General features: G+C 40.7%; 1 protein-coding gene across 7 annotated transcripts in view; it reads left to right on the forward strand.

Annotated features, from left to right (window-relative positions):
* The window catches only part of LPGAT1 (lysophosphatidylglycerol acyltransferase 1), a 234646-nt gene that overhangs the window by 65126 nt on the left and 155908 nt on the right, over positions 1-13612 (forward strand). For all 7 annotated transcript variants that reach the window (XR_012655619.1, XM_075064343.1, XM_075064345.1 and 4 more), the window contains one exon: positions 4926-5044. Coding sequence is in view for 6 of the 7 variants with exons in the window: in XM_075064343.1 (XP_074920444.1) it covers positions 4926-5044 (119 nt within the window). In the remaining variant the exon portion in view is untranslated. The remainder of the gene's footprint in view (positions 1-4925; positions 5045-13612) is intronic.

Below are 13612 nucleotides of genomic sequence, written 5' to 3' on the forward strand. Positions count from 1 at the left end.
GCCCACCGAGTGTTGCTAGGGTAAAAGTTCCTCCGACGAACGTGCACGCGGCGCGCGCACACCTAACTGGAATGGATATGAGCAACACATCTCGAAGAACAACAGTTACAAAGGTGAGTAACCGTCTTTTTTTTCTCTCTTTGCCTAGTGGTGTCCATCATTCTTGATGTTCTTCAAATTCTTGCCTCCCATGACCAGCTTTCTTACTGATAGCACCGAGGAAAGGAAACTGGATATATGGTCATAGGTTTACTAGTAGCTAGTATTGCAGGAGATTGCTCTGAAGTCTTTGGCCTGTAGCTTTGTATAGGTAGTGAAACTCGAACTGTGAAACTTGGCAGATGGAAGTCCAAGTATACAGAAATATGTAGTAAACTAAAAGGTTGCCCAAAGACAGGAGAAAAAATGAGACCGCTTTTTAACTTTGTCATCTTGTTTAATAACCAGGTAAATCAGCACTGAAGAAGTCAGGCATTTGAAAAGTAAAACTTTTCTTTTGAAACAAGAATAACAGTTATGCATGCAGATAAAGTAAGCTTGATGTGTACATGCGAGAGTTTCTCTTCCTTTTAATTATGTCAGTTGAGTTTAATTGCTAGGGACAGCTAGCATATTAGTAAAGGTATACAAGTTTCCTGCTCCCTCTTGTGTTGAGGGACTGATGATATCATTGTGCTGAACTGGCACTTGCAGAAACATGACTTATTTCTGGAGCTGCTAAATTCAGAATCACTGTGATATGCAATGTGTCTTGGCAATGGGAGAAAATTAGGAAAGGAGCATTTGCTGCTGTTCAGGAGCCCCAAGTGACACGTTTCTCACTGAACTGTTGCCTTTTTATGGCGAAGAACAGCAGTATCCCCTTGTTTTGCTGCCACACACCTGATGTTTGAGCTATGTTTTTCCATTCACGGAAGTGAATGCAATCCCACAAACATCCCTTAAAGAAAAATGGACATTTTCCTTGTCCTGACAGTCTGAAAGTTTACAAGGGCAAGAGTGCCTGCCATGATAGGACTATGTATGTATTACATTGAAGTTTAAAGGGACACGCCATGAACTTGCAATTAGACTTTTTTAAAAAAAGTTAGTAGTGTCAGTACTGTACCACACCTGCCTCATTGATTGGTGTCCCTGCCAATTTTATGGGGGTTTACCATTATATTTTCCTTTAAAAAAAAAAAAAAAAAAAAAAAAAAAAAAAAAAAATTGCAAAACCAAACTCACCTGGTGCTGCATGCAAGAGCCATGTAAACAACTGTGGAGTCTGTCTAAAGTATAACCAATTGGTTGACTGTCTTTGTAATTCAATAATAAAAATATTTTTGAGACCAGATAACCAAGCTTAGCCAATTTATTATCTAAAGATCAAGTAGTACAATGTGAAAAGGAGGCATACATACCACTCCTCCCAGGAAGTACTTCTCATGCAGTGTGTAGTTCAGCTTGCACGGAAGGTGTGCTCCCTTAATAGGTATTCAGAACAAGTCATATTGATATATTTCCCAAAAATAAATCAATTTTTTTAAAATAAATCTTGAAACATTTTGAACAGTGGAAATGACTGCAGTTTAAAAAATTTGACATTTGACAAGGAAATGGCCCTCATTGGGCAATCCCCTTTTTGAGCAATCTGGGGAAAAATGTGGTTTGACACAGGAAGAGTTAGGTGCCTGTGGAAAATACACTTTACGTATGCATAATGTATTTTTGGGGGGAGGGAGCGGGCCCAGACTTCGGAAGCACAGCTTATACATTGGTAAATTGTCAATTTAGCTGCATAGTGAAAACATACTGAAATTATGCTTTCATAAAGGATCACATACTATGGTATTTCTCATGTGAAACTTAAAATCATCATATTTTCCCTGTAACCTCAAATATGTGGATAGTATCTCTCTCTCTCTCTCTCAGTACTGTGTGTTAGTTTGTCTATATAGGTACATGATAGATGAACTGTAAACTGATTCTGGGTTCAGGTAACCTGTTCCAAGTAGGATTCAGTTTATAACTTGAAGGATTAATTCAGGGAGAGACAAAATTCTCGAGAGAGAGAGAATTTGCGAATGGTCAAGGAGCCTGTTAGGGATAGGTAGAATCTTTCACATGAGCGTTAAGCAAATAGAGGAGGATCTGTTGCTTCTCACTGTGGACAGAGGTCAGGAGGATGTTATATGGTACTAGTAATCTTTCTCCCAATATCAGTTGTCTGATTTGTTGAGTTGGAATCCAGATGTAAAATTTAAATTTTTGTATGCAAGACTCAATTCAACACTATATTGTAGCTGTCAGATATGACCAAAAGCTCTGGAAGTCTCCTGAATTCTGAGAGTGCAGTGCTCTCTGGATTTCTGAGGATTCACAAATTCCAAGACCAGAAGGGACCATTGTAGTGATTTATTCTGACCTCCTGTATAACGCAGGCCATAGAACTTCCCTCTAGGAATTATTTTGGGGTATCTTTTAGAAAAACATCTAATCTTGATTTAAAAATTGCCAGTGATGTAGAGTCCACCACGACCCTTGATAAATTGTTCCAATAGTTAATGTCCCTCACTATTAAAAAATATACACCTTATTTCCACTCTGAATTTGTCTAGCTTCAATTTACAGCTACTGGATCATGTTATACCTTTCTTTGCTGGCTTGACGAGCCCATTATCAAATATTTGTTCCCCGTATAGGTTTTTGACAGTGATCACGTAAGATTGAGCTCCTTGAGTCTATCTCTGTAAGACATGTTTTCTAATCCTTTAATCGTTTTCAAGACTGTTCTCTGAACCCTCTCCAATTTATCAACATCATTTTTGAATTGTTGGCACCAGAAATGGATACAGTATTACAGCAGCAGTCACACCAGTGCCAAATACAGAGGTAATATAACCTCTCTACCCCGACTCTAGATTCCCCTGTTTATACATCCAAGGATCACATTAGCCCTTTTGGTGACAGCATTGCACTCAAACGCTCATATCCAGCTGATTATCCACCACAACCCCCAAATTTTTTCAGGGTCACTGCTTCCAGGGATTGAGTTCCCCATCCTGTAATTATTGCCTGCATTCATTGTTCCTAGATGTATATGTTTACATTTAACCATATTAAAATGCATATTGTTTGCATACTAACTGCTTATTAAGCAGTCCAGATGACTCTGTATCGGTGACCTTTCCTCTTCATTATTTACCACTCCCCCAATTTTTGTGTCGTCTGCAAACTATCAGTGATTTTTGTTTTCTTCCAAGTCATTGATCAAGTGTTTAAATAACATACGGCCAAAAGCTGATCTCTGCTGACCTCCACTAGAATCACACCTGTTTGATGATTCTCTATTTAAAATTACATTTTGAGATCTGTCACTTAATTAGCTTTTTATCCATTTGACGTGAACCATGTTAATTTTACATCGTTACAGTTTTTTAAATCAAAATGTCATGCGATACCATGTCAAATGCCTTATAGAAGTCTAAGTATATTACATCAATGTTTTGACCTTTATCAACCGAAGGAGGAGAAAATAAACGTAAAAGGTGTACTTTTGGTAGGGCTTGGAAATCCATGTTATGTACTGAGTACTGCTTTCTGTCTTCAGCGGGTATTGTGTTGCTATGCTTAGTTCAATTACTGTACAGATGATGGATGGGGGAGAGTAATAAGAGTGCAATTTACTGAGACACCTGTGTGGTGAGCCCTTCTCTGACTGGCTGAGAGAGCTGTTGCTGATGGCAATCATGGAATGTTGTACTAAAGATATGGTGTTAACTCTAATATGTGTCTCTCTCTCTCTCTCTCTCTCTCTCTCTCTCTCTCGTGATGATGTCAAAAACTGGTATGTTGGTCAGCCAAGTAAGAACTTCATGAGGTAGTGAATAAAGCTGCCAAAAACAAACAAACACACACACACAAAAAACACCCCCGCCCGCACCAAACAAAAAACACTTGATCCAGCATTTTCCTCCTGAACGTAATAGAACTTCTTTACTGCCTTTCCTCTCTTTGTAGTCCTTGCCTCTAAGTGACTGGGCTTATAGCTGAGGAGGGATTCTACTCACTCAAGTCTTTCATTGCTCAGGGAACAGGCGCGTGTGTGTGGTGTGTTGTTGTGTTTAAAGGTCTCTTGTTTGAGCAGAGTTTTTACCAAAATTTCATCATTTCTGTGCTCCTGTAGAAGGTTGTCTCTTTCATTTCTAAGTTTAGTCATACTGTGACCATCAAGTCAAGAATGTTGATGTCTGCCGTCTAACCTGTTCTTGTAGATGTTGACTACCACAGCTGCTGATTGACGTCTAGTCACTGCTCTTGCCACACACACTTTTGGTCTCAGCTATACTAAATAATGACTAATTGTTCCTGTTCTTTGAGCAACTCATTGTCTGAACCACACTTTCTCTCCTACAAATAATTTTCTTAAGTTTGGAGAAGTTGTAGGCAAGCTTATGTAGCATAGGATATTAAGCATGTTAACTTGTCAGAGCTTTTTTTTGTTTAACCAGAACGGTTTCTTAAGAATAAACATGGAGGTGAAACAAATGTGGAGACTAAAATTTGATGTTTTGTCCCACTTCTACATCCAATGAGGGGAGACAGCTCAACTTGAAAGATGGATCAAAAGTTATATAGTTGGTTTTGAAGGCTCAAATATAGTCTGGTGACTGATATTAAAAAAAGGAGATTTTTGTGTGTGTGTGTGTGTATGTTCTAGTAGATTATTTCTGTTTTTACAATGCTTGCTGATTAAATATTACAAATTGGGTTCCTGTTTTGCTTGGGGAAACGGCATTGCTAATCTAATGATTGTCCAGTGTTATGTGCCAGTTTAAATTGGCATGCAGCATGTAGGTTTCTATTTGTAAGACTTCTAGTAGCTTTAAAAACTTGATCAGATTGAAAGCTTTACTCTTACTTTTTTTTTTTTCTTTTAACAGTAGTCGAATGGGGAGATGATGTTAAAGTGGTTTCAGAAGATGAAGCCATGATGTTGGTGAACCATCAAGCAACAGGAGATGTCTGCACGCTAATGATGTGCCTTCAGGATAAAGGCACGGTAGGCTATCACCAGGGAAATGGGCTATTATCTGTGTATGCAGTTGTTGTTGTTGAGGTGTACGTAACAATGAAATTGATAGGCAGTAGATTTAAAACAAAAGAAAGTACTTCACAGGTTGACTGCATTGTGTGGAACTCAGTGCCAGGAGCAGTTGTAAAGGCCAAAAGTATAACACTTGCTGTTCGTCAAGATGGGCAGGGATACAACACCATGCTCAGGGTGTCCTAAAAGCCTCTGACTGCCAGGTGCTGGGGCTGGACAGCAGGGGATGAATCACTTGATAATTGCCTGTTCTGTTCATTCACCCGAAGCATCTACCATTGGCCACAGTTGGAAGACAGGATACTGGACCATTGGTCTGAACCAGTATGGACATTCTTAGTTTTATATCTAAATCTGCCATTAATAACTTTTTTTCCTTTTTAGTATGTTACTCCCCTTTTCACCAGATGATTTCCTCCTCTTCCCCCCTCCAAAAAAAAACAACCCACAACAAAACCCCACCCAACCGTGTATAAAGTTTTGTTTTTTGTTTTGGTATGTGACAGCCAGTAGTTTAGAGCAGATTTGAGATTTTAAATATGGACTTCTTTAGAAGTGAGTTACAAGACAAATATTTGTGGCCTAATCTAGGTGAATTGTGAAGAGGCAAGTCTCCTTATAGTTAATATTGAAGCAAACAGTCAGTCATAAATATGACTTTTTTTTTCTTTTTCTCTTTCATGCCTACACACACAACTCGTTACAGCTTTGCCCAAAATAAACCAATACGTGTTAAATTTCACAGATATGTTTTTATGCCAGGAGAGACTTTTTTTTCCAAAAAGTCTGAACAAATTGGATGAGGCATTTCAGAGAGATGAGAGTTCAAAAATTGAAAGTTGTCAAAATTGCTTGGCCTCATTGTAAATTAGGCTTAATATGTTGGACTTGACAAGGACTCGTGCCTTTTTAGTAGTTTTAGAAGTTTTGTTGTCATTGCAGAGTTGTCACATGCATTATGATTGAGGCTACCTTTTAGTGACAGGTATTTTTACTAAAAGTCATGGACAGTAAACATAAATTCATGGCTCGTGACCTGTCCATGACTTGTACTAGTTGCCCATAACTAAAACTTGGGTCGGGGCCCCCGGGTGCTCTGGTGGGGCAGTCTGGCGGCATCAGGGGTGCTGCAGCGGTGTCTTGGGACCCCCGCTGGTGCTGGGGAAGAGGGGGTGTGCAGCAGTGTGCGACCCTGGCTGGCACTTGGAGGGGGGAAGTACTGGTGGCAACATGGACTGGCACCTCAGCTGGTGCTGGAGGGCATGGTTGGCGGGGCTGGTATACTCCCTACCCAGCTCCGCATGTCCCTGCAGCTCCTATGAGGAGGGAAGGCCAGGTGGGCTCTGTGCGCTGCCCCTGCCAAGCTCTGGTTCTGTAGCTCCCATTGGCCAGGAACTGCAGACAGTGAGAGCTGCAGGGGCGGTGCCTGCAAGCAGGGACAGCGGACAGAGTCCCCTGGATGCTCTGCCTAGGTCAGGAGTTGCAGGGTCATGTTGGCCACTTCCCGGGAGCCTTCCCCTGCCTGCCCAGGTAAGCACTGCCCCACATCCCAACCCCCCTGCCCCAGCCCTGAGCCCCCTCCCACGTCCAAACTGCTGCTGGCCTAGGGGCTGCCAGTGTCACAGAAAGTCACGGAATCCATGACTTGCGTGACAGACACGCAGCGTTAATTATGGGCTGTGTAGAGTTCCTAAAATTCCATATGGCTCAGATGTTGATGACCACAATGTGGGGTGTCCTGTGAGGAAGGAGTAGTCTGAGGGGTAAGCAGGAGACAGTGCCATACGTGGGTAGGCTAGGAAGAAAACAAGATGTAGGTAGCAATTTCAAGAGACGACTACTCCAAATATATTGAATCCGCTGTACATTCTCTTCTGTCCCCACCATCCTAATGAAGCTTTCACATTGGAGGGAGGGAGGAGGCACGAGAAACACCTTGCAGCCATTCTCCCCTCCCTCCCTCCACAAAATGTAGGGAAATTCACAAGGATTTACACTTGATTAAGATGGAGCTGAGTTAAGATTTTTTTATATGAATCATATATGTATGTATACATATATACGCGTGTATGTATAAAAATAGGGCTTTCAAGCAATTAAAAAATTAATTGCGCTGTTTAAACAATGATAGAATACCATTTATTTAAGTGTGTTTGGATATTTTTACATTTTCAAATATTGATTTCAGTTACATCACAGGATACAAAGTATACAGTGCTCACTTTATATTTATTTTTATTATAAATTTTGCACTGTAAAAACAAAAGAAATAGTATTTTTCAGTTCTCATATTACAAGTACCTTAGTGCAGTCTCTTTATCATGAAAGTTGAATTTACAAATGTAGAATTATGTACAAAAATAACTGCATTCAAAAACAAAACAATGTAAAACTGTAGAGCCTTCAAGTCCATTCAATCCTAGTTTTTCTTCAGCCAGTCACTCAGACAAACAACAGTGTTCACGTTTGCGGGAGAGAATGCTGTCTGCTTCTTATTTACAATGTCACCTGAAAGCGAGAACAGGCCTTCACATGCCCCGGTTGTAGCCGGCGTAGCAAGATATTTATGTGCCAGATGTGCTAAAGATTCATATGTCCCTTCATGCTTCAACCACCTTTTCAGAGGACATGTCATCAGCATGGACAAGTTCTGCTCAAATGATCCAAAGTAGTACGGACCGATGCACGTTCATTTTCATCATTTTAGTCGACATGCTACCAGCAGACAGTTGATTTTCTTCTTTGGTGGTTCGGATTCTGAAGTTTCCACGTCAGTTGTGCTCTTTTAAGACTTCCGAAAGCATGCTCCACATCTTGTCCTCTCAAATTTTGGAGGCACTGCAGATTCTTAAATCTTCATGTGCTGAATCTGTCCTTTAGAAATTTCACATTGGTACTTCTTTGTGTTTTGTCAATCTGCAGTGAAAGTGTTTCTTAAAAGAACAACTGTGCCGGTATCATCCAAGGCTGCTATAAAGGAAATATATGGCAGATTGCGATAAAAACTGAGCAGGAGGTGAACAATTTCTCCCCAAGGAGTTAAGTCATAATTTTAATTAACACATTTTTTTAACAAGTGCCATCAGCATGGAAACATGTTCCTCTGGAATATGTGCCGAAGCACTGAGGGGCATACAAATGTTTAATATATCTGGCAATAAATACCTTGCAGTGGCCGGCTACAAAAGTACCCTGAGAACTAAGAGTGGGCAGCATTATCTCCTGCAAATGTGAACACACTTGTTTGTCTTAGCGATTAGCTGAACAAGAAGTAGGACTGAGTGGACTTGTAGGCTCTAAAATTTTACATTGTTTAGTGTTTGACTGCAGTTATATAACACAAAAAAAATCTACATTTGTAAGTTGCACTTTCACGTTAAAGTGGATGCATTACAGTACTTGTATGAGGTGAACTGAAAAATACTATTTTAACATTTTGAGAGTGCAAACATTTGTAATAAATAAAGTGAGCATTGTACACTTTATTTTATGTTGTAATTGAAATCCACATATTTGAAAATGTAGAAAAACATCCAAACATATTTAATAAATTTCAATGTGTATTTTATTGTTTAACAGTGCAATTTAAAGCTGCGATTTATTGCAATTGTTTTTTTGAGTTAATCACCTGAGTTTAACTACGATTAATCAACAGCCCTAATATATAATGAGAGAGAGAGAGAAAGAGAGAATAAAATAATCAGTGGCTTAATGGGAAAAGATTTTCAGAGTCTCTTGTCATACTCTGACAAAAACAACGTTGCCCTGGATATTCAAAGTTACGATTACATGGTATGCCTTCCCTCTCTCCCTCAGCATTAGAAAATATGGAAGTGACCAGTCAAGGTTTACAGAATAACTTTAACGCCACCTCTGTCTCACAGGCCAGAAAACAAGTGAAAAACCAGAGACTAGATCATCCAGAAACAAGCACATTTAAGTGCACCAGTTACTCTGAAAACTGAGGAAGTGATATATTTGGACTACTATAATCTTGTTTGTACTCTGCTGTAACATTTGAACTGCATTGTACCTGTCTTTACAATGATAGAGTGAACACTTCTTGCTTTCTTTAAGATCTTTGGGAATTTTCTGGAAATTTTACATTGCTTCACCAAAAGTGACTGCATGTGGGGACGTTTGTTTGGGACAGTTCCCTAGAGGCACTCTGTAAATGTTGTGTCAATATGAGACTAAGCATAGACATGTAACTACAGTGTCTGGTTTCAAATCTCTTAGAGATCAGACCAAAACTTACCCGTAGATAGCTTACTTTTTTGAGAGCTCACTAAAGTGTCCTGGATAATATATTAAGAAAACCAAAGTTACGTACATCCAGGTTCTTTGACTTCATAGACATCCTATATAAATAAAATAGGTTTAATGGGTTAAAGATATCTACAGGCTTCAAACTTCTTTAGGTTCCTATAAAATCTTCTATCAGAATGTCTCTATCTTCCCCACAAGGTGTGATGAGTGCACAGAATGCTACAGAACAGAGGCAGAGAGAAAGACTTTTAGAAGTCCTTCATTATTTGTTTCCATTCTTTCTGGGTTTTTTTTTAACCTTTAAGTCTGAATTTCCAAGCTTTCTCAAGTCTGTGGGTTTTGAGGAAACTAGGGCAAGCTACAGTCCTTCACTCTTGGATATGCATAGATCCAGAGCTTAAGTATTGATTTGCCTTTTTTAGTTTGCATTTAAAAAAAAGTGTAAAATCTTAGTGTGTGTTGAAATATTGCACGATTCATAGAAGTAATTATTGGAAAATCAGTCTAGCTTATCCATAGTAGAATTGTTAAATCAAATGCTTTTAAATTGTTTAAATAAGATCTCTGATCACTGTGAGTACAAGGTGACATGGGTCATTTCTTTCGAGCAGAAAGCTGGAACCACTAGAAAGGTAAAACAAATTGATATGGCCAGAAGAAATCATTGCATAACTACTACTATTAAATTGAGCTTAGGTTTTAAATATACCATTGAAATAGGCTTTTTTTGTTGTTGTTTTCTCTGGGCTTCATACCATTGCTCTTCGTGTGTTCTTAACAAATTAGTGGTGTCCCAGAAAGGGTTTTTAGGTATTATTGTTAATTATTATTATCAATCTATCTATTATAGTGCTTTTCATCAGTAGATCTCAAAGCACTTGACAAACGAGGTAAATATCAGTATCCACATTTCACAGATGAGGAAACTGAGGCACAAAGGTGAAGTGACTTTTTTCCAAGGTCACGCAGCAGGCTGGTGGCTGAGCTAGTAATAGAACCCAGGTCTTCTGAGTTCCAATCATTTGTTAAATCAAATAGATTTGGTGGTCACTAGCCATTCACAACACTTTACAAAAAGACGTAGAGGCGGTAAATTCAGAATTCTGAGCTGCCTGACTCACTGCTGAAGATCAGGTTCTGCACATAGGAAGGGGGGAATGCGGCAGTGCTCTGAAAATTCACCAGCGGATTTCTTTCTTGAGGGGCACGTATCAGCAAAATGACAGTGTTTTAGGATTTATGATGTACTAGAATGCTTGTTTATAAACAAAATGTTCCAAAAAACCATCTCTGTTAGCCTTCTACAATTTAAATAGAAATGCTAATTAACAGTGACACTTTCCGAAAACATTGTTTCAGATTTGCTTGCATGAGTTAGGGAAACATGGGTCTCCTGTGAAGGGAATATCCCCGTCAGTTGAAAGTAAACTTTATTCCATATAATATAGGATCTGCAAAGCTTTCTCTTTAAAGACAAGTTTTACAGAGCAGGGTTTCTGCTTGTTGGTAATTAGATCCACGGTGATCTGTTCAAGTTCACTGTTCTTTATATATAATTTTGAGAAGTTGAATTGGTGTCAACTGTGAATCTTGTCGAGATTTCACCGATACAAGTATATTATCTGTTCAGCCAAGAAGCTAGGTTAAAATGACTCAGTGGTAGTGTTACCAGAGTAGTATCCATATGTTTGGTTATATTTCCTTGTGTAAAACAAGGATCCCAGAGAGCTCTGTTTGAGAGAGTGCAGTTGAGAAGAGAGACTGCTTTTTACCTTGCACTGCAAGTTTCAAGACTTGCTTTTCCCAGCTTCACTGTGCAGTTACAACAGCTGCTACAAGCAGGACTGGTGCTAGTATTTTTAGTGCCCTAGGCGCACGGCCATTTCTCCGTCCCGCACGCTGGTCCCGCGGCTCCGGTGGACCTGCCACAGTTGTGCCTGCGGAGGGTCCCTTGGTCCGCGGCTCCGGTGGAGCTGCCGCAGTCGTGCCTGCGGGAGGTCCACCGGAGCCGCCTGCCGCACCCCCGTCCCCGGCAAAATGCCGCCCCCCAATAATCCTGGCGCCCTAGGCGATTGCCTGGGCCGCCTGGAAGCACCGGCCCTGGCTACAAGAGCAAAATCCATCTAATCAGATTGCATGACTGATTCAGATGAAGTCAGCACTGTGGAATAGGAAGCATCTGGGCTTGTAGTTGTTTATCTTGGGAAATACTTTTCTTCACACTTCATCCTCATTCCCTCACTTTTAAATGGGTAGGGTAGGAAGCAAAAAGCAGTGCACCTCCTGAAACTGAATCAGAAAAAATAAATTCCTTGTGTACGTGTCAGTGTGGATCCCATTCTGAGTGTGCATGTGTCTCATGCGTGTGATGTTGGAATCTTTTGAATATTAGTGTCTGGTGGGTCATGAGTGCTCGTGTGTCCTCCCACCTAAGGGCATAAAGGTGGAGCAGCCGTAGCTGTCCCTTAGTTCCTTTTTACAGCCTGTGATCATTACACACAATGAGCAATGTTCACCACAGTCACAATGCACAGAGCTTTGTAGCTGCAGGTTTCTGGCATTCTGAAAGAAGTGCGGTGTAGAAATGAGGATTTGCCCTTCTGGGGCAGACTTACTCAGTGCACACACAGTGCACAGATGACACATCATACTCCATGAAGAACTCCCTGGCCACATTCTATTCATTTGGCATCCAGGCCACAGCCCCAAATGGGGGAACCCTCTAAATATCGGGTAATCCAGGCAAAAGATACTTACCTTCAGCCATGGTCTTCTAAGTACCCAAGAAGAAACCATGGTTCTCTTGGAGGAGGCCATCGTCTTCCTCAGTTGCACATCTGCTTCCAGGCAACAGGCTTGATAGATGGGTCAAGGTCTATGTTTAACCACTCAAGTGCCAGCCCATACCCTACCTTTGGATGCCAGTTTGACTCCTGCCACCCACTCCTATTTAGGCTTGGACTTCTATAACTGACAGATGGGTGCTGAACATTGTTTGCCATGGCTATGTCTTGCAATATCAGTCCTTTTCCCCACTCCCATTCCCTGTCCCTCTTCAGAGATCCTTCAGCTAAGGAAGAAGTAGCTTCTGTGCTTTGCCTAGGAGCTATAGGGTGGGTGCCTCCTGGAGTAATAGGGAAGATGCTTCTAATGATACTTCCTAGATCTGGGATAGGATGAAGACCCCCCCCCCTCCCTTTTTTCTCCAGGATAAGGAAGACTGAACAAATGTATGTGCCGTCTCCCATTCAGGATGGTAATACTTGCTTCCATCATCATCTTTTTTTTTTTTTTCTTTCCCCAAGCTCAAGACAAGTTTCTTGTGTATGCCTTTCTACCAATTCCATTTTTCCCCAGAGTGATTGCAAAAATTGGACAGGATTCAGCCATATTAGCAGACACAATTCTGGCTAACACATCTCCTCAAGATGTTTATTGATTCTTTCATACCACTTCCACATTTTACAAGGATACTATCACAGAATGAGGGTCAGATGTTTCATCCAGACCCTAGGTCATGGTAGCTGACTGTAGATGTTGGCTGGTTGAGTGCTACTGATGGACTGCTTCTTAAAAGTACAAGAGAACTTCTTGAAAAGGCGAAAACTCTTCATCGTACCTCTCGATGGAAATGATTTTCAATTTGGGCAGCCCAACACAACCACGATACATTGAAGGCCCCTTATGCCAAAAAATCCTCTGCCACATTCTAGATTTAAAACATTCTGGACTTTTTAGTTCTGCCTAAGTCCACCTTGCAGCAATCTCAGCAATAATAAATGCTTACTGATCAGTTAGAGAACCCCTTCTTATGTGCAATCTTAATATTGTTCTTACAAGCCTCCTGGAGGCCCCTTTGGACCTCTCTGAATGTTCTGCATACCACTTTAGTCTCAAAGTGTCTGTCTTTGTTGCCATTACATCGTCCAGAAGGGTCAGCGAACTCCAGGCTCTTTACATAACATTCCATAGAGATAGAGAGGTGTTAAAACTTTTACCCAAGTTTATTCCCTATATTGATTCAAATGAAAATCTGACACAATCTATTAGTTTATCCCCCTTCTACACCCCACCCCCCAAACCCCAGTTTTCTTTGAGAGAGAAGAAATTCCCCACCTTGGACCCCAGTTTCAAGGGTCTTGCTATGTTATCTTATGTTAGGCCAATGGGAGCTGCTGGAGCGGCAGCCAGTATGTTCCTCAGCCTGCGCTGCTTCCAACAGCTCCCATTGGCCCAGAGCAGCGAACCACAGCC

Source organism: Chelonoidis abingdonii, chromosome 3 (assembly GCF_003597395.2).
Source record: "Chelonoidis abingdonii isolate Lonesome George chromosome 3, CheloAbing_2.0, whole genome shotgun sequence".
In the NCBI taxonomy this organism is placed as follows: domain Eukaryota; kingdom Metazoa; phylum Chordata; order Testudines; family Testudinidae; genus Chelonoidis; species Chelonoidis abingdonii.